Source organism: Phragmites australis, chromosome 23, assembly GCF_958298935.1.
Source record: "Phragmites australis chromosome 23, lpPhrAust1.1, whole genome shotgun sequence".
Classification (NCBI taxonomy): Eukaryota; Viridiplantae; Streptophyta; class Magnoliopsida; order Poales; family Poaceae; genus Phragmites; species Phragmites australis.
Window position 1 is genome coordinate 21,642,766 of NC_084943.1, and position 25,473 is coordinate 21,668,238.

The 25,473-nt window shown below is 45.5% G+C and overlaps 1 protein-coding gene, 1 non-coding gene and 1 pseudogene across 2 annotated transcripts; 2 read left to right on the forward strand and 1 right to left on the reverse strand.

The window, feature by feature from the left end:
* The first annotated feature begins 5,115 nt into the window (after positions 1-5,115).
* On the forward strand, positions 5,116-12,078 carry LOC133906069 (protein IQ-DOMAIN 19-like; annotated as a pseudogene).
* Positions 9,970-10,107, reverse strand: LOC133906839 (small nucleolar RNA Z247). The gene has a single exon (XR_009907850.1). It is a non-coding gene; the product is annotated as a small nucleolar RNA Z247 (small nucleolar RNA).
* Positions 12,079-14,263: 2,185 nt separating the features above from the next.
* LOC133906342 (protein ROOT HAIR DEFECTIVE 3 homolog 1-like) lies at positions 14,264-24,916 on the forward strand. Its single transcript, XM_062348215.1, has 22 exons — positions 14,264-14,471; positions 16,166-16,232; positions 16,602-16,704; positions 17,439-17,509; positions 17,656-17,719; positions 17,824-17,889; positions 18,023-18,070; positions 18,157-18,219; positions 18,298-18,354; positions 18,466-18,624; positions 19,052-19,120; positions 19,197-19,288; positions 19,803-19,881; positions 20,140-20,305; positions 20,635-20,759; positions 20,895-21,157; positions 21,237-21,333; positions 21,427-21,585; positions 21,671-21,775; positions 21,907-22,001; positions 22,081-22,177; positions 24,317-24,916. Exons 1-22 carry the CDS (start codon positions 14,312-14,314, stop codon positions 24,668-24,670), a joined length of 2,559 nt encoding a protein of 852 aa, XP_062204199.1. The 5' UTR covers positions 14,264-14,311; the 3' UTR covers positions 24,671-24,916.
* Positions 24,917-25,473: the final 557 nt, after the last annotated feature.

Genomic DNA, 25,473 nt, shown 5'->3' on the forward strand with positions numbered 1-25,473 from the left:
CAGCCTTGATAAAGGAGGCTGAAGAGCATGTAGCCAAAGTAAGAGAGAACTTGAAAGCAGCTCAAAGCAGACAAAAGAGTTATGCCGACACTAGAAGGAGAAATCTTGAGTTCGAGACAGGAGATCATGTGTATCTGAAGGTATCGCCGATAAGAGGCACACGACGATTTCGGATTCGAGGAAAGTTAGCACCCCGATACATTGGACCATACAAGATATTAAGCAGGATTGGTGCCGTGGCATACCGCCTCGCACTTCCAGAAGAAATGGCAGACATTCACAACGTCTTCCATGTATCACAGTTGAAGAAGTGCTTAAGGATTCCTGAAGAGCAAGTACCGATAGAAGTGATGGACCTTCAACCGGACCTACGGTACCAAGAGCGACCAATAAAAATATTGGATACAACAGAGCGACAAACTAGAAGATCTGTGGTCAGATTCTATCAAGTACAGTGGAGCAACCACACGGAGGCTGAAGCTACCTGGGAGCGTGAAGATGATCTTCGGAAGGAGTTCCCCTATCTCTTCGAAGAAGAACCTCAAATCTCGAGGACGAGATTTTCCTAAGTGGGGTAGGTTTGTCAAATCCCTAAAAATTTCCCCCCCTTTTTCTCCCTCCTCTCTCTCTCTCTTTCCCTCTTCTCTCTCCCCCCGTGACTCGCCGTCCCATCGCCGCGCGCAGCGCCGCTCGCCGTCCCGTCGCCACCGGCAGACCTCGCGCCCCGCGCCCGAGCCTCGCGCCCCGTGCCGCTCCGAGCCCCACGCTGCCTCGCTCCGCGCGTCGCTCCGAGCCCCGCCGGCCGCTATAAAGCGGTGAACAGTGCCATCCCCTTCCTCACTTCACTCTCTCTCACATCATCTCTCTCTCTCTCTCTCTCCCGAGCTCTCTGTGCCGCCGCCCTCTCTCCGAGAACCTTGCCGCCGGTGAGCACCACCCTTCCCTTCTCCCTTCCTCTCTCCTCTCTCTCTTCCCTTCCCCGAAGCGTACCTGGTCCTTCGTCGCCGGCCGCCGCCGTTCTCCGTCGTCCGGCCGCCGCTGCCTCTCCGGCCGAAGCCGTCCTCTCTCCGGCCGCCGCCGCCCCCGGCTGGTGCCCTGCCGCCGCCCTCCGCCGGCACGGCCGCCGCCGCCGGCGCCCCGTCGCCGGCCTCCGCCGACCCCCGCCGCTGCGCCGCCGTCGCCCCTCTCTCTCCCTCCCGATTCCTCTGTGCCCAAGCCGAGCCGGCCGCCCTCTTCTCTCTGCTCTCTCTCTCTCTTTTATACTCCCCTCCTGTGTGGCTGGCATGTGGGTCCGGTTAGAGCCGAGCCGACTCCACCGAACCGAGCTGCGAGCCGAGAAACCGAGCCCACCGACAGCAGCCGAGCCGAGCCCGAGCCGAGCCGACCCCAGAGCCGAACCCGAGCCGAGCCGCGAGCCGAGTCCAGTCCGAGCCGACTCAGCCAAATATTCCTGGAATATTCTCCCCTTTTCTTTTTCTGATTTTTCTCCCGGCAAAACTTCCGAAGCCCGTTTCTCCTCCGTCCTAACTCCGTTTTCGTCGATTCTTCCACCGATATTCATCTAAATTCGAGATCCATCCAATCATGTCAATTTCATAATTTTTGTAAATTGTTTGGTCATTATTTTAATTGCTTGTTTGATTGTGCCTTTGTCGTTGTTGCGGCTATTAGAGGAAGGAGCATTCGAGGACGACCCCGAGGACCCGGAATTTGAAGGAGCAGGCGAGGACTTCAACGAAGGCAAGTCCTACAACCGTTGACCATGTTGATCCTATGTTTTTAAACACAACCAGTAGAGCTATTGTTTCAAATAATAGGAGTATGCATGTTTAGATTAATAGTTATGATTCTTAAAGAAATGCTAGAATAGTTATAACCCAGCTTGTTTATCCCATGCCTTGTCATTGTTACCATTATTTCGTTGAAACTCTAGAAGATTCCCAACATCAACTATAATGATTGTTTGGAAGATTGCTTGTTTACTAGTATGCTTAGGATTGCTTTGCTCAAAAGAAAGAACTAGATTATTTACATGTGATAATCATGCTTTACAAAATGAATGGTGTGTGCTTGGTGCTTGGTGCGTGTAAAACTTGTGTTCTTGGGAAAACTTTAGAGTAGTGTTGACGAGGGTGAGTAAGGTGCCCCACAAAGGTGGGAGCCACCTTGGAGCAAGGTTCGCCTTTGTGGTGTTCTTGCTGGGAGACTCTTACCTCGGTCATATAAGGACCGGTTCGCTGTGACATCTCACCTAGTATCCACTCGTACAACCACATGGTCTGTATGGGCAGGACTTGACCTAACCCCTCTGACTTAGTGCGGTACCCACCCGGAGGCCGGTAGTGGCAATGGGGACCAGGAGAAGACTTGGGTAGTGTGTAGCCCAAGGTCCGGCTGGTGATATTGTTGAGGCTAAGTCAAGCCTTGGGATTGCTAAGTGATCTTTCCCGTAATTCTTCTAAAGCCCCTAGTATCTTAGTGCCCCAATGGGTGGATATTGTGGTTTCGTTGTGAGGTCGTTACATCTCATTATGACGGCTACACCAGTTGCTAAGGTGGGAGCCTGTGCATATCTTGTGGGTAAAGTGTACAACCTCTGCAGAGTGTTAAACCTATCCGGATAGCCGTGTCCTCGGTCAAGGACATGCTATGGTTTGGTCACAATGATTAGCTTTTTTGGCGTGAGTAACTCCTTGACGTGTGAATGAGCTGTGTGCCAGTGTTTTCTAAAAGAATGGTTTTGGCTTTGTGCCCTAAGCCTCCTGGACTGTGTGTCCGCTGGCAAAGTCTTGTGGGAACTGACTGGACGGGCGTACCTCCCCCAGGACCGCCAACCCCCATAAGCTCAACTTATAAATTTCTCTTGAAAGTGTTTTTTTTAATTAAAAGTTAGTCTTTACAAAATGAACCCTGCATCAATAAAACTAGCTTTCCACAAAACCTAAAAGACTCTACAGCCTTATCCTTGAACTACCCTTAAGCATCTAATTTCTCCCCTTGAGGTAGGACTTGTTGAGTACCTTATGTACTCATACTTGCTAATTATGGATCCAGATGATCCAGAGGCCGACTTCGCCGAAGAAGGAGATAAAGATTAGAGAAGCCGGTTTCGTCTGCACTCAAGCTGCCTGTAGGGCTTGGGTCGCTTTTGTGTATTTCCGCTGTGTTTTGAGGGTTTGTAAGATTATACCTTCGGGGTTCTATTGTAATGAACTCTGTAATGTGCTTTATTATCGTATTTATCCGATGTATGACTATGATGTCTACTTCTGTTAGAGTTCGTGCGTACCAGCTACTGATCTAGGGACTGATATGAGCTACACGAGATGACCTCAAAGGAGGGGTACGACACGCACGGTTGCAACGTACAACTGCAGTTGGTTGAGCAGCAGAACACCCAGCACGCACCCATTCAGCCAGCCGGCCTTGCCTTCCATTCCAACCAACACTCTCCGTGCTCTGTCCTGATCCTGACCAGAGAAGGACATGCAAACACCATTGGAACGGATGAGAGACGGTCAGCTCACGAGAACCACCATCCGAGCCCGAAAAGCCTTGTGCAAAATTTGATGAGGTTCACTCCAGGCTGTAAATAAAGAAGCCTAACAGTTGTCAGTACCACTGGAAGCTGCGCTGCATGAGCAACACTGGCCCAAAATCCAAAATTAGATAACAAACTTGAGCAAATTTGTCGAAATAGATAATATGTAATTATATTTATTAATTTAACATTTGTATTCGGCACACGGTGTATTTCGACACATGGTACCGAATACGGCACTGTTGCCTGTATTTGACATACCGTGTGCCGAAAAACACTTTTTCGGTACACAATCATGTCGCGTCTACTTTTTCGATACACGATCATACCGGTACCTAAAAAAGTGTTTTTCGGCACACGGTGTGCCGAATACAGCATCATTTCCCGTATTCTGCACACCGTGTGCCGAAAATGACTTTTTCGGTACACCGCGTATCGAATACAGATACTAAATTAATAAATACGATTACATGTTGTCTATTTTGGTAAATACGCTCATATATATTATCTAATTTTAGATTTTTACCATAACACTGGCATTTTCAGTGATCTCAGACAAACGAGGGAGGGAGCAGAATTTCAATTCCTGGCTTCGAATCAAATTCTCCATTCCAACTGAAGCAGAACCCCAGATTGATTGCCCAGCTCCAATTCTCCACTGACCTGTACTCGTCCCTGACACAGTTTCCCCAAGGTCCACCGTAGCGCCATAAACCCCACTCCTCCGTGTCCACTCCACCCTCGTAAAACCCCTGCTGCGCTGCTCGTACAGACCAACGAATCAAAGGCACACGCTGCTAACGTAGTGCAGTACTATCCATTCATCACCCATCAGCAGAAGATTCAGGCTCGTCACTCGGCATCAGCGTTGCAATGCATTGGATCATGAGCCAGGGAGCAGTTGCTCAATTCTGGCGAATTGAGGATCATCGGAGTAATAAGGAGAGCAGCTTGATTTGCGATCTTCTGCTGAGTTGCCCCATGTGTGCCTTCTGGAAGATGAGTGAGTACTGTTGGTTGCACTGTTGCCATTGGCCATTGCTGCGGACCATGAATCTGTAGCCGTGCCAACATTGATCGCTTGGTTCATGGAAGAGATGGTACTCACCAGCCAGTCACCACATGCAAGCTCTGACCGGCCCTTAAAACCTACAACCTCTGTTCCATCTCATACGGGGACCCTAATTGGCTGGCTAGGACACTATTCTTTTGATTTGCTTGTTTCATCGTTGTAAAAATTTAAGTTGCGAGTCATTTGTGGTGGTGGGTACAAAAATCACAGATATTTGCTCAGTCCACTGAACTCGTGGGAGAACTGTAAATAGTTGCTCACATGGCTGAAGCAGCAGAGAAGAAGATATGCGAGGCAGTGGAAGAATCGAGCAGTGAGCCTGAGAGTGATGAGTGATCAATCATAGTAATATGATTCACTAGATCACTTTCCACTTCTCAGAAAGCCCCTGCTGCTTCATTCTGTTATCTCTGCATTTGCAGCTGCCGCCGCCGGTGCAAATGCTTAATGGCGGAGTAGCAGCAACTGCTGCTTTGTTCTTGTACTAGTGCGTCTTCTGCAGATGGGCAAGGCAGGCAGGTGGCTCAGAAGCTTCCTCGTGACCAGCGGCAGGAAGGACAGGGACAGGGACAGGGCCGAGACCGACAGCAGTCGGTGTCGTCGGCGGCATTGCCGACGCCGGCGTCGACGCAGTCCGGGAGGGAGAAGAGAAGATGGAGCTTCCGGCTGCCGGCGGCGGCCACCAACGGAAAGGTCGACACAGGCGCGTCCGTCCAGGGCCCGCTCGCGTCCTCGTCGTCTCAGTGCCTTCGGAGGCGGAGGTGCATGTGGTGGCGTTGCAGGACCAGCAGGCCGTCGTTGCCGTCCCCGAGGCCGCGGCCACCGCGGCCACGGTTGTCCCGCTCCCGCCGCCGGCGTCAGAGAGGAGCTGCGATGGTGATGATGAGGAGACCGCGGCGGCAATCAAGAGTTCAAGACTGAAAAGAGAGAACGATGATTTAAAGCTGTATCTCGCGCACCAAATAGTGTTTTTTAATAAAGGAATGTCTTTATTCTGGCCTATGTAAAAAGGTTTGTATTTAACCATTCATTATTACACGTTCTAGCTATATATTTAAAATAAAATAGTGTAGAGTCCGGTTTTCAATATATTGGCAGTTGTGTGTCGTATCATATACAAAAGCCTCACAACAACAGAGAGATCTATCGCTAATACAATTATACAACAAGTCAATGGTTTAAACTAATCCATCGATACATATCTATACGTGCATATCGATTCAACACCCTCCTGCAATCACAACGTCCTTGAAAAAGTGTAACTGCTTTACCGTGAGTGTTTTTTAAGCCGTCAGTAACTTGATCTTATGATGGAATAAATCTTATGTTAAGTATCTTTTGAGCTACTCGATTTTGAATAAAATGATAGTCCATCTTGATGTGCTTCGTTTGAGCATGAAACACTAGATTAGCTGAAAAATATGTGACATCAATATTGTCACACCATAGACAAGGTATTCTAGGCTGCTCAATATTAAGCTGCTTTAATAGTGATTGAACCTATATAACTTCTGTTGTTGCATTGGCAAGAGCTTTATACTCAAATTCAGTGCTAGATCTTGATACAATATATTGTTTTCTTGCACTCCATAATATGAGATTGGGTCCAAAGAAAATAGTAAATCCTCCTGTTGATCTTCGGTCATCAGGACACCCAACCTAATCAGCATATGAGAATACACTGATTAATGTTGATAGCGACTTTCAGATCACTAGACCATCTGTCAAGGTATACTTTAGATAACGAAGTATCCTTTTTATTGTTGTCCAATGATCTTCTGTTGGAGCACTTAAGAACTAACAAACTTTATTCACTGAAAAGGCTATATCAAGACGTGTCAAAGTGATATACTGCAAAGCTCCAACAATGCTTTTGTATTTGGTTGCTTCTACAGGATCAAGCATCTTCCCTCATGTAGCTGAGAGTTTCTCTAAAGTTGTCATATGACTAGTGACTGGTTTACAATGAGTCATGCTTGACCTTCTCGATACATCATTGATATATTTAGTTTGTGACAAACTGATGCCGCCACCACACTTCTTCACTTCTATTCTCAAGAAGTAACTTAAGTCACTAAGGTCCTTCAGTGCAAAGTCTGACCGTAGTTTAGCAAGAAGACCAACAATGGCCTAATCTGACAAGCTTGTAACTATGATATCATCAACATAAATAAGCATGTAAACCACAACCTTGCCACGGTTAAAGATGAACAATGATGTGTCAGCACGAGAAGGCACAAAACCAATCTTCTGAAGCTTAGCACTTAACCTTGACTCCCATGATCTAGGCGCTTGTTTTAAACCATATAAGGCTTTATCAAGATGGCACATATGTTGAGGCAATTTCTTACTTTCATACCCAGGAGGTTGTCTCATATATACCTCTTCTTCCAGAACACCATGCAAGAACGCATTATATACATCCAACTGCCGAAGACTCCAACCCCTTGACATTGCTAGTGACAAAATAAGTCTAATAGTAGATGGTTTCACGACAGGACTGAATGTATCCTCATAATCAACTCCATACCTCTGTTTAAGGCCCTTCACAACCAGTCTAGCTTTATATCTATCAATGCTACCATCAGCTTTTCTCTTTATTTTGTAAACCCACTTGCAGTCAATGATGTTCTAACGTCGATCTTAAGGAACAAGCAGCCATATTTGGTTACACATGAGAGCTTTATACTCCTCATCCATTGCTCGCTTCCAATGAACATCACCTAGAGCGGCTTCCAATGAATCAGGATCCTCATCACGGGAGCATGAGAGTGCATGAGGACGCCCTGAAATATCTGTACGGATAGTCCCATCAGTATACACCTTGGGACATGTAATCTTGTTTTGGAGCCGTGTTACAGCACGTCTTGGAGGATCAGTTGCATGCACACCAACATGAATAGGCGCATGCACAGTAGTAGCTGGACTCTAACTTGGGCTCCTTCCATTAGACTGCATTCCAACATCATGTCCCTCTATTGGGTCCAGCCCATGTGATGACTTTACACTAGCTGATCGAAGATGGGACTGGACCTCAAGCTCGGGTGACGCTGGATTAGAAGCCGCAATAGCAGGTTGCCCAGGAGCAGGTAGATGCACACACGATGATGGCATGCATGGATTGTCTGTTCCTGTACACAAGGTCGATGTAGAGCTTGGCGATGCATCTGCATGCTGATCAGAAGACTGCAACGAAGAAACAAGCTCAACAGAAGCATTAGGGTTAGGCAATACATTAGTATGTTGGTCATCATTCCCATTGATCAAAGATTCTTCAGAACGAAGCCGAGGGCTGGCCATTAGACCTAGAGCCGCAAAAGGAAAAACATCTTCATCAAAGATTACATCACGCGAAACATAGACTCGGCCATTTGACATGTCCAAACACTTATAGCCTTTTATGAAGAAGACTATAGCCTTCTAAAAAACACACATCATTTGGAACGGAATTGGAGTTTACGCTGATTATATGGTTGAAGATTTGGCCAACAAGCACAACCAAAGTTTTTAAGAAAGGAATAATCTGGTTTTTCGCCGAACAATTTTTCAAGAGGTGCTGAGAAATTAATCGTTCTAGTGGGTAAACGATTAATGAGAAACGTGGTTGACAAAAAAGCTTCATCCGAAAATTTTAAAGGCATTGAGGAATGCGCAAGTAAAGCTAAGCCAACCTTAACAATGTGACGATGTTTTCATTTAGCGGAACCATTTTGTTGATGTTTGTGTGGGCAAGAAACTCTGTGAGTAATGCTAATACTATGAAAGAAGGGGTGTAGTTTTTGATATTCACCACCCTAATTTGTTTGGACACAAATGATTTTTCGTCAACTAGGCGTTCAACAAGTGTTTGGAACTGGAGAAAAATACATAGCACATCAGCTTTACTCTTAAGCAAAAGAATACATGTATACTTGCTGAAATCATCAATAAAACTAACATAATACTAATTGTTTCTAGCAGATTGAGAGGCAAGTCCCCATACATCAGAGAAAATAAGTTCCAAAGGAAAAGATGAAACTTTATTAGACACTGAGTATGGCTATTGATGACTCTTAGCCTATTGACTGACATCACACATTGACTCACTACTTGATGTGCTAACAAAAGGTAAATTATTTAACCTAAGAACTTGTTGAACGATATTGAACGATGCATGACCTAGACGACTATGGCACCTCTCCTTGGTAGGTTTGGCGATACAGAGAGCACTTCGGTGTGTGGCTACCGAACTAGACTTGATAGGGTAAAGACCACCTTCACACGGGCTACGAAGAAGGGTTTGCTTCGTGTCTTGATCCTTAACAAGAAAGTGATTCAGGTGAAACTCAAGAAAAGCATTATTATCAAAAGTAAGGCGATGAACTGACATAAGATGTTTTGCAGCTTTAGGTACATGTAAAATTTTCTTAAGATGCAAATCACGATCTAGGGTTTTGATCTTAGTATTACCAACATGACTAATACACATACCTAACCCATTTGCAGTTTGAACTTGTTCATGACCGTGATACTTGTCACGGATCATAAGCATGTCGAGGTCACTTGTGATGTGGTCAATTGCTCTAGTATTCGTGTACCAGTTTGTGTCAAAATCATATGTCGTAGTCGTAGCCAAATTCACCACTCAACTGGTTTGATCTTCATCAAATTTGTACCAGCACCGCCCCGCATTGTGACCGATCTTGTCACAAATTTGACAGACCGGTCGATTATTGTTGGAGCTACCACCATGTTGGCCACGTACTTGGTTGTTACGCCCTTGATTACGACCGCGACCGCCGTTGTTTCGGACGCGAATGCGGCCACGGTTTCCACCGCGTGAAGATAGGTCAGCAGAGGATCCTGACATCGCTGAGAGACCTGACGAAGCATGAAGCTGTTGCACCATGCTCTGCGACTCAAGCCGAGCCTCGAACGACAAGAGGACTTTTACAGTACACCTAAATGAGTGCATGCCGTTCATTTTTCTCATCCGGTGGTTTAGATTGGCCCAATGATACTCTATCGCCCATCAGTATCATGGGTATCATTAAAGAGTATCATGGGTATCATAAAGGTAGGATTGGAAACAAAAAACTATGATAAACTTGTAAATTATATGTTTAATTAGGAAAGGTCAAAACATTAGTTTATTCTTCGGATAAGCTTTCACTTATTCTGTTCATTTCATTTATTAGGGTTTTCACCCTCCGTCGATCGGTCGATGATGAGTGGTGAAGGTCCGAAGTTCGGTCAGTCAATGACGTAATTACCCCTAAGGGTATCAAGATAATTACAATAATACCTACTAAAATGGACGGTTGGATCACAACAATGATACTCTCCACCATCTAGTATCATGGTGTACTGTAAAGGTTCTCAACGACAAAAGATGCGCATACAACACATTGAGACTGACTCCATCGAGCCTTGTTGTCATCGAAGTGATGACAGGATTATAATTTGCATCTAATCCAGAGAGTATATAGGAAATCACTTTGTCTTCACGAAGTGGCTGCCCTACGGAATCCATTGTGTCCGCAAGTGGCTTGATCTGATTAAAGTAATCGGCTGCTGAAAGATCATTCTTCTCGAGGCTACTTAACTGCATTCGAGTCTGCATGACTTTTGCTCTAGATTGTGAGGCAAACATGCTTGCTAGCATAGCCCAGACTTCAGCAGACGTGGAGAGCTCAAGGACATGCGTCAGCACCTAAGAGGACAAGGTAGGGAGGAGAGTGATGAGCAAGAGTTGGTCCTGCTGCATCCATGCGATGTAGACGGGATTGTGCACCTCTATCTTGACGCTGCCTTCTTTCGCAGTTTCGGTGATCGTCTCCGGTGGTGCAACCACCGTGCCTTCCACAAGGCCAACCAACTGTTGCGCACGCAAAAACGACATCAGCTAGGTCTTCCATATGAAATAACTACCTCGCCCTAGCTTCACGTTGATAAGATTGCTAAACGAGGGAGCCGCTGGAGTAGGGAGGATACCGGCAGACATGGAGAAGACAATAGAGGTTTTAGACGTGGAGACACTCGATTTGGAGGAGCTTTCAGTTGTCATGGCTGTTGGAGGAAGAGAGAGGCTCTGGATACCATGAAAAGAGAGAACAACGATTTACCGATGGATCTCGCGCACCAAATAGTGTAGAGTCTGGCTTCCAATATATAGGCAGTTGTGTGCCGTATCGTATACAAAAGTCTCACGGCAACAGAGAGATCTATCGCTAATACAACGAGTAAATGGTTTAAACTAATCCATCGATACATATCTATACGTGCATATCCATCGGTATTTCAACAAAGATTCAGTCGGCCTTCCGATCGTACCTGGTAAGCGCGATTCTTGCGTTGCATTGCGCTGCGTCAACCGGTTCTTGGTTTTGTGTGCAATTCGATGGAGTGAAATGATCGGCGATGCGCAGGCGAGGAAGGCGCTGTGCGCGCTGAGAGGGATGGTGAAGCTGCAGGCGATGGCGAGGGGCCAGCTGGTGCGGCTGCAGGCGAACATGACGCTCCGGCGCATGCAGGCGCTCGTCGACGCCCAGAGGCGGGCGCGCGCCGAGCGGCTGCGGCTCCTCAAGGACGACGGCAGGCAGCTCACCACCACCACCACGCCGCGGCCGCCGCAGCACCCACGATGCCGGAAGCCACTGGTGAGCACCGCCGTTCTTGAAAGCAATTGATCAATGATCATGGCACAGGAAGATGACGACGTGCGGTTGGCCGTGCAGAAGGTGGTGGAGAGGGGCTAGGAGGAGAACGTCAAGATCGTGGAGGTGGAAGATGGAGTCGAGGCGCAAGGCGCGCCGAGGGCATGCGCGCGGCGCAGCGGCACCTGCTACTCCTGCACGGCCAACCGCACCCCGGCGAAGGCCGAACTGTACCAGAAGGTCTCGCCGACGCCGTCGGCGCTGACGGACGCGAGCACGCGGACGCTCAGCGGCCGGTACGACGACCTGTCCTTCACCTCCGCGTCCGAGCCGAGCCGGCGCAACCGTGCGGCGGGCAAGGCGTGGCACGCCGACCACGTGCCGCTGTTCCCGAACTACATGTCGAACACGGAGTCGCCCCGCGCCAAGGCGCGGTCGCAGAGCGCGCCGAGGCAGCGCCCTGCGGCGTCCGAGTCCGCGGCAGCCTCGCCGTCCCCGTCGTGCGGCGACCGGCCGCCGAGTGGTAGCGGCGGTGCATGGCGTAGAACATCTCTGGACCCGCTCGATCTTCCCGGTGCGCGGCGCGCGCCCGCGCCTCGCTCCCCGGCAGCGAGTGCGGGTCGTCGAGCACCGTGGTGTCCTCGGCCACCGCGGCAGCTCGCATGGCGTGAATGACCGTCTCATATTCTCATCCGTCTTGGTGAGTGAGGAGAGACTGAAGTATCAATGTCTTTGCAGTAGAAGCTGCAGGACCTGAAGAATGGAGCCTTCAATTAAAGTGTCTTTGCAGTTTTTGCCAGTTTTTGTGTTTCGTTTCTTGCAAATGTAGACTGGAACAAATCCATTTTATCAGCAAATGATTCCATTGACTTTGACTTTGACAGCAGAAAGCTGAATCTTTCTACAGTGGCTTTTCCATCATGTGCAGTGTTAAGCGTATTGGAAGGAAAGAAAACCGCTAGAGCCGCCGTAAGTCAGATTTGGCGAGAAAATTTGATTAAAAATTGCCCAAATCACATACCGGTAGCCGGTAGAGTTCACCTTACTGTGGATCGCTAACACAATCCTATGTGCAAAAAAATATCAGTTGAAAAGAATAATATTTAGTTAGTTGTATTATCTAGATAGATCGAGCTAAATTTTTATTTGGTTAACTGAATCGATATTATATGAGTGGATGTAAGAGTTAATATTATAATTGATTATTTGTATGTAGATGGTTTTGTGTCATTGACAAGTGGTCCCGTATATTTAAGCATATGCAAAGCCTGTATCCAATGGGCCAGACTACGGAGTGAAGCTCGAGCTTCAGTCTTAGGTTAGGATGATATTATATATTTGCAACCATCGAGCCAGGCTGCAATTGTAAATGCACTTAACCAAATGAGCTTTTTTTAGATTCTAAGCATCTGTTGGGCTAGGATGTTAGAGATCCGAGGAACCAAACACATCCTAACATGATTGCATTAACCGTCTGATATTGTGAAACCTGATCATGTGTGGTCTCAGTCGTTGTAGACATTCAGATTTCAAGACAATTCCAATGAGCAAGATTGTAAGGTAATGTTTGGTTTAAGGAGTGATAACGCAAATGAAAATGAAATCAAATCACACGAGAATTAGAGGTGGCACAGGCGATTGCAAGGTTTGTTTGGTTCCATAACGTAATGGTATTAGTTATATACCAGTTTCGGTAGAAAATTGCAGCAACAAGCAAGGCTTGTGTCGGAACCTCTGTCCTGCTCCAGGTGCCAAAGAGTGAGGTGGCCACTAACCTTCGTCTTGCTCTAGGCGCAAGAGAGTGAGGTGGTCGTGGGTGTCGACCAGCGCAAACAGCGGCGACGTGAGGATCCACTTCGCATCGAAGACCTGGCGGCCTCCATCATGTGTACAAGCCGAAGCTACAGGAAAAGCATCCCCCGTCTACCACACTAGCATAGGCGTAGAAGAGCAACACGATACACATCTAGTCCTACCCCTGCACGCCTAGGTAGAACTCTACCATGTTGGCGTTCCCTTTGAAATAACAACATATCAAATCCATCCCTAGGTCTCTTTAGTGGTGACGCGATGACAAGAGTCGATCTTGGCCTTGTAGAAGAACACATCTGTGCTTTGGGGTACTACTACCATATGAGTACGACAAAAAGGAGAAGGTAAAAGCAATTGTTGAGGTTCTCATCATCAAGGTGGCAGCGTCGGTTGCTGGTGGAACTGTTAGCGTGGGGAAGGTGGAGGTGCAAGCGAGTAGTGGCATTGTCCTGAGTCTCCTAGTAACATCACGGTGTTCTAAGTCTCCCAGCGACAACAGTATTGTGATGCAATAACAGAGGATAACGGGGTATCAATTTTGAATGGATTGTTATCTAATTACACGACAACTGATTACAGGCCATATCGAAACAAACACATGTAAGTCTCCCAGCGACATCACGGTGTTCTAAGTCTTCCAGCGATAGCAGTATTGTGATGCAATAACAGAGGACGGCGGAGGTATCAATTTTGAATGGGCTATTATCTAATTACACAACAACTAATTACGGGCCATATCGAAACAAACACATGTAACATAATCGGTTACTATCTATAATCTGATTACGCTACAAAATGGTGAACCAAACACTAGCTAAGTGTAACTAACTAGCTACATGTACATGTTCTTTGCGTTTTCAACCGAAAACCTTCTTCTCGTTGTCGAACACGTATTCCCCACGTGAAGGCGGGGCTCGCTTATTACGTAAACCATCCAAGTACGTGCAGTGTCCTCCAACCCGCCGGGCGGAGGGAGGGACCGAAACGCAATACGAGGTTCCTATCCAGGGGGGAAAAGCGAAAAAAGAAGCCCGGAGCCGCGGCGGTTGGCGGGCCGGGGGGGGTATATATAATATATGCAAACAGGGGAGGAGGCCCTTGCCGCGCGCGCGCATCGTGCTCCCGCGGAAGGCGAGAGGCCGGACAAGTGAGGCGCGGTAGCGCGTGATCGATCCGGCGGCCCGGCGCTACCATCGCATTCGCTCCACTTCCCTCGCGCGACGGACGCCGCGAACCCTGGCGCGGTCGGAGATGGAGGAGGATGACGCGGCGGCGGCGGAGGCGGTGCAGCTGATCGACGGCGAGGGCGAGTTCGCGGGTGAGCCGGCGGAGCGGTTCATGGCGGCCGCTGGCGTCGCCGGGTGCGGACTCTCCTACGCCGTCGTCTCCATCATGGGGCCCCAGAGCAGCGGTACGCACGCACCCACGCGCCCGCGCCATACATCCATGGATCTAGCTATCAGCTCGATTGGTTGGCCCGTCCGATCCTGTGGCCCTGTGCTCGATCGGCGGGCCCATGCGCGCGCTGCCCACCTGTTTGACGAAATGTTTCGGCTCTGGTGAATTTCTGTAGACATTGCGTTAGCGACCGTGCATTTGGAATTGATATGTTTCATGATTGTGTCGTCGAATGCTATTCATACGAGGGGTTTGGCACGCTGGGGTGATCGATGCTTGTGCATTGGTTTTGCATGGATCGTTGGTGCTGTGTCACTGTAATTCAGTTGATTTTGGTAGTATCATGCAGTCAAACGACTGTGCGATCAAACGGTCTTTAGTGCTTTCCCAAGGCATCGCTCCATAATGCATGTCACATCTAGATCAATTCGGGAATGGGGAGTAAGAACATGCATTGTCAAAACTGAGAACTTAAACTGGCTAATGTTACCCTGCAAACAAAAAAGACCTGCAAATGTTTCGTCGAAACAAAACCTAGAGAATGTATGATTGCTTTATTACATTAGCTTTGCTAGCTAGTACATCAGTATTAATATGTACGCCTAGTATATGACATTTCTACTTTACTAAGGGCTCGTTTGGAACGGAGGTTTCGTGGAGAAATTTTGAAGGAATGACATTCCTGAGGACAGAACACTGTTCACATGCTTGGAATGGTGGAATGCATCTGCCAATTCCCGAAATGCAGGATTCTGAAAATCCACTCTAAGCTCGTGGTTTCGCGGAAGCCCGAAGGCGAGCAGCAACAGAGAGAGGGGATTAGAGGGGCGAGCTCATAGTCTAATATTGTTTAAGAGTACTCAATTAGTCTGATGAGATTATAACTCAAGGCTAACTTTCCTGTACTATTTCTTTTCATGTGTTCCAAACACCTAATCTGTAGAATTCCTGCATTTTCCGTTCCTTTATTTTACTACCACATCCATTTCTCGTTCCTGTGTTTTTCATCATTTCTCTGTTTTACATTCCTTTGTTCCAAACGGGACCTAAGCTAAGGTGCCATTTTCACAGCCTTCTTATTCCTGAGTCACCAAGGTTTTTGTGCTTTTGTATCGTCTAGTGTTATTTTCGCTAAATGTGGGTAGTTTATAGAGCGCAGGGAATGGAATACGCCCCAGTCTTATGATAAGGCGTGAGAACCGAGGCCCGAACTCTGGCCGGCCAACCCCTAACTCTATTTAGGGCACTCAACCAACTGAGCTAACACTCAGTTCTAGAATGTGGGCAGTTTGCAACCTTAATTGGTTACAGGCGTGTATTTTAAAGTAGGGTGCTTGTACATGCTTTTTTTCTGTGAAGCTGTAAATTTGCTAACATGAATATGATATAGATTGAGCAAACATTGGGCGATGTTTTTCCCGGTACCTGATCTCTACACTCTACTGAAGTATTTTGTGATTAACGAATAGTGTCAAATGTCTTGCGATTCTACTTAGCAAGCAGGAAACCTTTTTGTCTTTTCTGAGATTGAACTATAAAAAGTTCTTTTCAGTACATATTCGTTGGCTGAAGCCCACTGAGCTTTAACATGTATTTTTGGCAGACGTGTAGGCTCTCTGCCCTTTTACACAAAAAGATAATATAATGCATGGATTTTAGTAATAAGGATTTAACTTAATCTTACTCATACCTTATTACTTTGAGCAGGAAAGAGTACACTGTTGAACCAACTCTTTAGAACTAACTTTAGGGAGATGGATGCATTCAGGGGAAGGTATATACCATTTCCTTTTCTCCACATGATTATAAATTCGTACATTAAGTTGTTTATTTCATTTATTCGTGACTAAATAATTGCTCGACTATTTCTTTTCCTTTGCTATCCATTTTCTCCATTTATTTTTCATTAAAGTGCAACTCTAAAGTGTCCACATGATGATAAATTCGTATATCAAGTTGTTTTATTTCATTTATTTGTGACTAAATAATTGCTCAACCAGTTCTTTTCCGTCGCTGGACACTCATAGCTATCCATTTTCACTATTTCTTTCCCATGAAAGCGCACCTATAAAGTGTAGGTGCTATTAAATTTCAATTTCTATTAACTTAAGCATAAAGCATTGTGTTCTATTTCTGTTTTTAGGAGCCAAACTACCAAAGGCATCTGGATAGCACGCTGTGTTGGTGTTGAGCCTTGTACCGTTGTACTGGATTTGGAGGGTACTGATGGAAGAGAGAGAGGAGAGGTATGCATCTGTACATAATTTAATTACTATATTCAGTGTCATTTAGCAAAACTTTTGGAGCAGCAGTGTGCAACGGTAGAAAGCTGTTGGAAGTTTGTAGACTTACTGAGTATAGTTGTCCAGTTTACCTGATATGGTTTTGCATAACAATCACTAAACATCGGAAGTTGGACCATGCCCGGATTAGAAACAAGTAGTACTATATTTTTTCATTTGATATTTCCTTTAGTGCCCAGCGAGAAAACTTAGAACTTAGATAATGAAAGCAGAGAAGTTTAAGAAATTATACTTGATATTAACATAAGATGTTCTGTTTTTGTCTTTTGTGCTAATACGCATGTGATGCATGCAGTCAATACATGTTCCTAACAGTAAAAAGATATTCAAAATTCATGCTCAGTTAGTAATAGTGCTTCCTTTTCTCATGTAGTGATTCTACCGTCACTGAACAGCTCAAGCTTGCAATATTTGGTTTACGAAAATATTATTTTTACATTGCATTGTCACTTATTTTTACGTTCTTGTCTTCAAGTTAATGCTATTCATCTTCCAATGAACGAAATAGAACTTAAACTTCTTGATTAGCATAATGTTTTAAAAGGTTCCCTTACATGAGAGATGAGTTAAAGCAACTTGAGAATGGCTTGTGGATGAGGCTTTTTTATGCATGTTGCTTTAAGGAGGCCATTGGCTAAACTTTGTTTTGATGTCTCTCTGTTTCTGTCTCATTTTAGGATGACACTGCATTTGAGAAGCAAAGTGCCCTATTTGCTCTTGCAATTTCAGATATAGTTCTAATTAACATGTGAGTCACTGTCTGTGATCCAACTATGTATAAATGAGCTACTATTTTGATATTTGTGATAAATTCCCCTTATCGACTTATTGGTTTAAGCTTTAGTTACCACAATTATTACTGATTTTCTATTACCGTCATGTGTATGTCTATAGGTGGTGCCATGATATCGGTCGTGAGCAAGCTTCCAATAAACCACTTCTCAAAACAGTATTTCAGGTACTGAGGTGTAAGTGTACTTTGTTCTTTCAGGTCTACCCTTACGTGCAGATGGGATATACAGTCCTGGTGTATTTGTAACATTTGGACATCTGAGTTTGTAGGTCATGATGCGTTTGTTCAGTCCTCGGAAGACAACACTACTATTTGTTATACGTGATAAAACCAGGGTTTGCCTCTCCATTGTTATCTTGCTTTTGTTGAATGAATTCACCAAAAGTATTTTTGTAAAATCTATTCCACAATACAATCTTTGCTCCATTTACTTGGACTAATCTCAGACACATCGTTGTTTTCATGTAGACTCCACTTGAACATCTAGAACCAGTTCTACGGGAGGATATTCAAAAGGTGCTGGCATCCTTTTTCTTTTCCTTCCATCTTTGTTCTAGTTTGCTGGCTTCCTATAGTTCTAATATTGTCACAGATTTGATCAGATATGGAACTCGGTTGCCAAGCCAGAGGCACATAAAGACACCCCTATCAGTGAATTTTTCAATGTAAGCTATATATTCTTGCTGTACAATCTTGAAAAAGAAAATTATGATTTTACTAGAACATCATTTGTCAATATGAAGGTGGAAGTCACTGCATTGCCCAGTTTTGAAGAAAAAGAGGAACAATTCAGAGAGCAGGTACTTTAAAGATCGCTTGGAACTCATACTGAAAAGAAATTTCTGTATGGAAAGCACGGCAGAAAGTTTTTAAGTAATTATTTTCAAGAACCTTACTTTTACCTTGACCAGGTTCAACAACTTAGGCAGAGATTTTCAAATTCAATTGCACCAGGAGGTCTTGCAGGTGATAGAAGAGGAGTAGTTCCTGCTTCAGGTTTTTTGTTTAGTTCACAACAGATTTGGAAGGTTATCCGAGAGAACAGGGACCTTGATCTTCCTGCTCACAAGGTACACTTCTCTTTCCTGCTAGGCACTAATACCCATGCTGGATCAGTATTACCAATTCTCGTTCAAGGGAGGCTAAAAAAAAACTGTTTCAAAGGGTCCTCTGAAAAATTGTGGCTTAACAGTCATAGAATCTTCTGGCAAACAGATGGCACGGCACTGGCAGTGACTTGTGTCTACCTGCATAATGCTGATACTGTTGATGCAATGTCTTCTCACACTTTTTTTTATACTCCTAAAGAAAGGTGCTCATCTTGAGCGCGACACAAAATCAATAACTCATACGAAATCTATCAAATCTGACCAGTTCAAATAGTTAGCTGTGAGTAGAGACCTGAATGTTGTGCCTAAGTAACATCAACAATTTAGTTAAAGAGATTACTCAAACTTGTTTATTGATGATTTATTTCCATTTGCTTCATCGTGCAAGGTAATGGTTGCTACAGTTCGGTGTGATGAAATTGCAAACGAGAAGTTTGGCTGCCTAATATCGGACAAAGTAAGAACTTTCCACTTTAAGATAATGCAAGTTTTGTAGAGGTTTTGGGTTTACTAATGTGTTTGCGATCTTTTAGGAATGGCTAGATTTGGAGAATGCTGTCCAATCTGGTCCCGTACCCAGTTTTGGGAAACAAATTAGCTATATTGTGGACGTTCACATGCAAGAGTAAGCCCTTGAGTGATTTGAGTTGACTATCTGGTGGTTTGTTAAGCATGATTCCCGGTGCTTGCGACTGTACAAGCTATCAAATACCCCTTTTTGTTCTATACATCTGCTGATAGACTGATACACATGCACTTCATACAAAAACTTTCTACATTCCCAATACTTCTGCTCAAATGTATTTAACCAAAAAGAGCAGGCCGGTGCTAAGATATTATCAAATGATTAATATTAGTTGGTCTCTCTGTTTTCTGCAATTGTATTTACAAATGCCTGCATATTTCTTTCTCTGTAACCAAAGTACTGCATTTAAGCTAGAAGTTGGTCCTGATTGTTTTGGCTTGGTCCTAGAGAATTCAATATTTAGCTATGACATAAATCTTTCGTTCATGAATAAAACATAGAGATGTGGTTCATTATTTTTTAGGTATGAAAAAGGAGTTAATTCAATATTTAGCTATGACATAAATCTTTCGTTCATGAATAAAACTGAGAGTTGTGATTCATTATTTTTTAGGTATGACAAAGAAGCTGTCTATTTTGATGAAGCTGTTAGGAAAGCAAAGCGACAACATCTGGAATCAAGAATACTGAATGTAAGGCAGTCTTGTACATTATTATTCTTTTCTCACTTAAGAACAGTATATCTTCTTCTTTCCGAAGATAAATAATAGTGCATATCCTTGTGAATTAATTTTTCTGTAAGAGCCTTGCTACTTCCAAAAATCCATCTGCTGTTAAACAGTAGATGCCAAGATTCTTTCTTACGTGTACCTTCTGCTAGTCGTTTTTGGCATTATTTCATTCAGTGTCTTTTGCTGTACTGTCACTAATTTTGCGCTAATTCCTTGCAGCTTGTTCAACCTGCATTTCAGAAAATGTTGAGTCATCTGCGCACGAAAGTTCTAGAAAAATTTAAAACTGACCTTAATCTATCTTTGGAGAGTGGAAAAGATTTTGCAGCATCTGTTCGAGACAACACTGAATCCTGTCTCAAAGAATTTGATCAAGGGTGTGTAGGTAAAATTCTTACACTCTTGATTTGTACAGTGGATAGTATGTGTAAATATTGTATGCCCAGTTGATCGTAACATTTATTCCACACAGTTGATGGTAGTCTTTATTTCCTGACTCTTGTACCTATATGACCATCGAAGGATGTACTACCCATTGAATCCTTAAATCGAAGTAGCCTGATGTCCTGCTTAGAACAACAGTAATTTGTATATTGGATGATGTTGCATCTTTTCTATCCCTATATTTAGTTAAGCTATGCAATATGCGAGGCCCTTTTTTGCCTGCCTTCTTACATGAAGTGACACAGTAATCTGATAAACCCTTTATTCTAGATGCTGTAGTGAAGCAGGCGAACTGGGACTACTCGAAAATACTAGAGAAAGTTCGGCGTGATATTGAAGATCATGGAGTTTCAATTCGTAAAAGCAAGCTATCAGAATTGACAACCCATGCTAAGGTTAAGTATGGCAAGCTGAAAGAAAGTTTTTTTGTTAACTTATCAATGCATAATTCTCTTCTGGATTTATCTGCATATCTGACATCATTTTGTTTACCACATGGCAATAATATCAGGGTTTTTTTTTACATGCAGGAGAAACTAAGAAAAGCACTCGCTGAACCTGTGGAGTCTCTTTTTGATGCTGCAGACCAAACAACCTGGGCATCAATAAGAAACATTTATAAACACGAGACGGAGTCCATCCTACCAGAGTTTCTGAAAACCCTTTGTGGGTTTGAAATGAAATACGCGCCGGCTGAAGAAATGGTGTCAAATTTAAAGGATTATGCCCGAAGTGTCGTGGAAAATAAAGCTAAAGAGGAAGCTAGCAAAGTATTGATTCATATGAAGGAGAGGTTGACAAAATTCTCTTTTGTTTGTTCCTCGTATCAATCCCTTTCTCAACCTTCTGACACTGTTTCCTATTGTTGCCAGGTTCACAACGGTGTTTAGTCATGACAAGGATTCAATTCCAAGGGTCTGGACAGGAAAGGAAGATGTCCGTGCAATCGCAAAGGATGCTCGATCTGCGGTACAGGACCATGCTCTTCCAACATGAAAAATAAATCCTCGGTTCTTTTATTTTCTTTTCTATTTGTAAAATGCACTTACACTTATGTTGCAGGCTCTCAAACTTCTGTCTGTAATGGCGGCCATTCGCTGGGATGACGAACCAGATAGGATTGAAAGCATCCTCACTTCAACACTTCTGGACGGCTCTGTTGTATCAAAGATTGCAAGTGCTGCTTCTGCCGATCCGCTTGCTTCTACTACATGGGAAGAGGTAAGTTTGTGTTTGTTTGTTCTTTCAGCAAGCATTGAAAGTGTATGTATGAAGTAAACATCACTTTATGGAACTCTGGAAACAGATTCCTCCAAAGCATACAATGATTACTCCTGCTCAGTGCAAGTCACTATGGAAGCAGTTCAAAGCAGAAACTGAGTTCGCCATTACACAAGCAGTATCCACACAGGTGTGCATTTCATAACACAGAGCTTTGATTTCTGATATCAGTTATTATGATGTGAGTTTTTTCCTAGTGGGTGAAACATATTTCTACTTCTCTTTTCAATATTTGACTTGATCTTTTGTCTTTCACTCCAGCAAGCTCACAGGCGCGGCAATAGTAGACTGCCTCCTCCTTGGGCGATTGTTGCTATCGCTGTTCTTGGTTTCAATGAGATAATGGTGCTTCTGAGGTACTTGGCAGCACTACGCTTTGTAGTTCTTTACATGCTGAACAATTAGATGACGCTGCTATTCTTATGTGCTGTGCAGGAATCCCATATATTTGTTCTTGCTATTTGTGGGATATTTATTGGCCAAAGCTCTAGCAGTGCAGCTAGATATCAGCAGAGAATTCCAAAATGGTGTGGTAAGGTTTGAACACTTTATACGAAGTTAAGCTTAAGAACTGCAGTTATTCTCATCGTAGTATGTTAAATTCTGTAAATAATTTGCACAGAAGCTCAACTCCTTCCTGATGCCATACACCCCTTACGTAATATCGGCAGCATAGTGGTGCATAGGCGCCCAGCGACCGGAAACCTGCACCACCAAACAAACTACTTTGCCAAAAGAAAAGTTGATGCATACTGAAGAAAACTCGTATCACCATTGCTTCTTTCTTTCTTTCTGAGGTTTTTCTATTGTCTTGAAGAACAACAACAGATGGTCCTAAATATCGATAAAACTTCTGAGCAGAACTTCAGGATAAATGTTGCGCATGCGCATTACTAATGACAGGGCAATGTCTTCTTTTTTTCAAAAGGACGACACCAGTGATGCTGATGTTATTAAAGAATAAGAGAGTTGATCTAGTTTATAAGAGAAATTAGATCCGAAAACTTTAACAACGATATAATTGATTTAGGGTCAACTGACAAAAAACCCAACAACTTGAGCGTCCAGACAAACAAAAACCAAACTCTACTACACACCAGAACAACCAAACGGAGCCCGCAACCAGATCATCGTTGTCAAGCTCGTCGCATAAATACGACCAAGCAGCTCTGACTTCCCAACATAGACCTTAGCCTCTGTCACAATGTCCTCTTGTCCCCGCTCACGGCCACCACAGAACAGCGTCAGGGGAGAGAGCTACAACGTGTCACCGTTGCCAAGCTTGTCGGATGTCCCGATGCAGCAGCTCCGATTCCACCACAACCCACTTGATCCAACGCATGTCAGACGACAACCGTGAGGAACAGGCGCAGCACCAACAGAAATAGAGACCTCGTCGATAACTTGCCCCCGCAGAGGCCCACTGTGGTCGCAACCAACGCCAAAAGGAGGTCCCCGCCACAACAAAGCCGACGGTCACCAGGATGTGATGTGGGATCCTCCGAGACAACGCCTTCAGGGAGGAAACAACGCCCAAGCGTCATCGTTGCCCGTCCGGCACGGACAAGGTTTTCACCCGAGAGATCCCACAGCAAGAGGAAGAGGGGTGGGGCACTTTCAACAACGCCTCCATGGAGGAAAGCGGCGCCAATAGGCGTCGCCGTCGTCAGCCCGGCCAAATGCCGGGCAAGGCTTTCACCCAGTGCACCCACACCCCCACCAACATCTAAGACTCCGCGAGCATGGGCACCCCAAGCCCCCACCCGCCACGAGGCTCCCCGTGGGTTGGCCCGGAGAGAATAAGTAGTCTAGCAAGGGAAGGAGCCGACATGGCACTGAGGGGCAGAGGGCAACCTAAGGCGGGGCTGGACGAAGCCTCGCTATGCCTCGCCACCGGCCCGCCATGCTGCTGGCCTGCCAGAACATTAGCAAGCGGAAGCGATAGCCGCCATGGCGGGCGTGGAGACCGAGACACTGACCACGGTACACGACAACTATGGCCGAACCCTAATCGCGCTACCACCGCCCCGCATCCACGCCGCTGAGCAACATCAGGCAGGCACCACGCGGATCCTGGCTGCACTGGCACAAAGGCGGCATCACTCTAACACTAGCAACGAGGAGATCCACCGCGTCACCGCGTAGCCAAGCGCCGCATGACCGCCACCACGTAGCCAGGCCACAACGCCATAAGACCGCCACAAGCGTAATGCCAAGGTGTGAGGTGGCGCGCGGTAGCCGACGCGACAGTGACGACCCCGACGTGCCACAGCGCCGAATCGCAACACCTGGCCGGAGACCTCTTCGATCTACATCGGCGATGAACTCCACGGCGGATCTAGACCGGATCTCGGCCACCACCGGCTGGATCAACAGCCGCTGCGCCAAAAAAAAGAGAGGGAGGGAGGGGAGAAGGAGAAGTTGGAGGGAAAGGGAGGGAGCCGGCGGTGGCTGCCGGCGAGGATCAGGTGGCTAAGTGGTTTTGAGGCGATGTTTCACCCCTCACGACGCCCCACTTGCGGGGCGCCGAGGGGTTAAATTTTTTTAATGTCTTCTGAGTCAGTGTCTTGTATTTATTAGCTAAAGTATGAATGGTATGTCAGTGCTTCAGACCTTCAGTTGCCTCAGCTCTGTTCATTCTGAAATAAGCTAAATTGATCTTATTACGCAGGTTCCTGGAGTTATCTCTGTCTCAACAAAACTACTCCCGACAATACAGAACCTTGTAAACAAAGTCGCAGCCGAGCAACAAGCAGAGCACCCCCCTCAGGCTGCAGAACCGCCACAGTCACAGTCGCAGCCACCTCCACTGCTCCTGAGCCCAAGAAGCCCCATGAGCGAACTGCGGAGGCTGCATATGGCGTCGAGCCCGGTGCGCAAGGTAGCATCGTCGTTTCCATCCTCACCATCATCGTCGTCCACTGTGTCATCACCTAGGAACAGGAACATTGCTGAGGACCAGAAACTAAGGCCGGTAGTAGGAGAGCCTGACAACGAGTCCAACAGCGCTGACTCTATAGTTTGATCCATCTGGGGGGAGGGGGTTCACTTGGTGTGTGTGTGTGTGTGTATACTGTCAAATTAGAAGGTATGGGCCTTTTGTTATGCCCATTTAAATGCATATAGTACTGATCGTAGCAACTATCATTCTTCAGTAGATATCAAGAGAGAAATAATGTAACCCTTCTCTTGCAATTCTTTTTTGCAAGGAGCGCTAATCTGTAGATGGACAATTGCTACCTGACACCATTTTTCAGCATGTATAGAAGGAACTACCAATTGAGAATCCTAGGATCTTTTTAAATGGGTTAAGAGGAACCTATATCCACACTTTTCAAGTCTTTTGGATGCTAACATTGTAGTCTCTAACTGTTTAAACGCTACTGAGAGTTGCTCTTCCATGTATTACTATATTCGTGCATGGTTATTAGTTATTTTGTTACTCCTAGGCCCTCGAAAAAACTTAATTACCAGGATCAACGCTTCAAAAAATTACACATGGACTGTACTACTCTTACTCTCCCGAGATGCAAAGGACAAAGTCACTCACTGTTCTCTACATCGTGTGTGCCTCTGGGACGCCTGCAAGGAGCCAAGACATGCCCCGTGCTCCCAGTCTCCCATGATCCACGCAGCCATTGTTTTCTCCTCTCCTGGCACGGAGATAAGCCACAATGTCACGTACAGGTGAAGATTACGGGAGACGGCGCGGCAGGGCACATGGAGAGATTCGGCGTGTACAAAGCCACGGTTTTTCTGTGTGCCCTGCCGCTGCTTCGTCACATGGCTGCTGCCGTTTGGTATGGTACCTAGCTAGCTGTGGCTGAC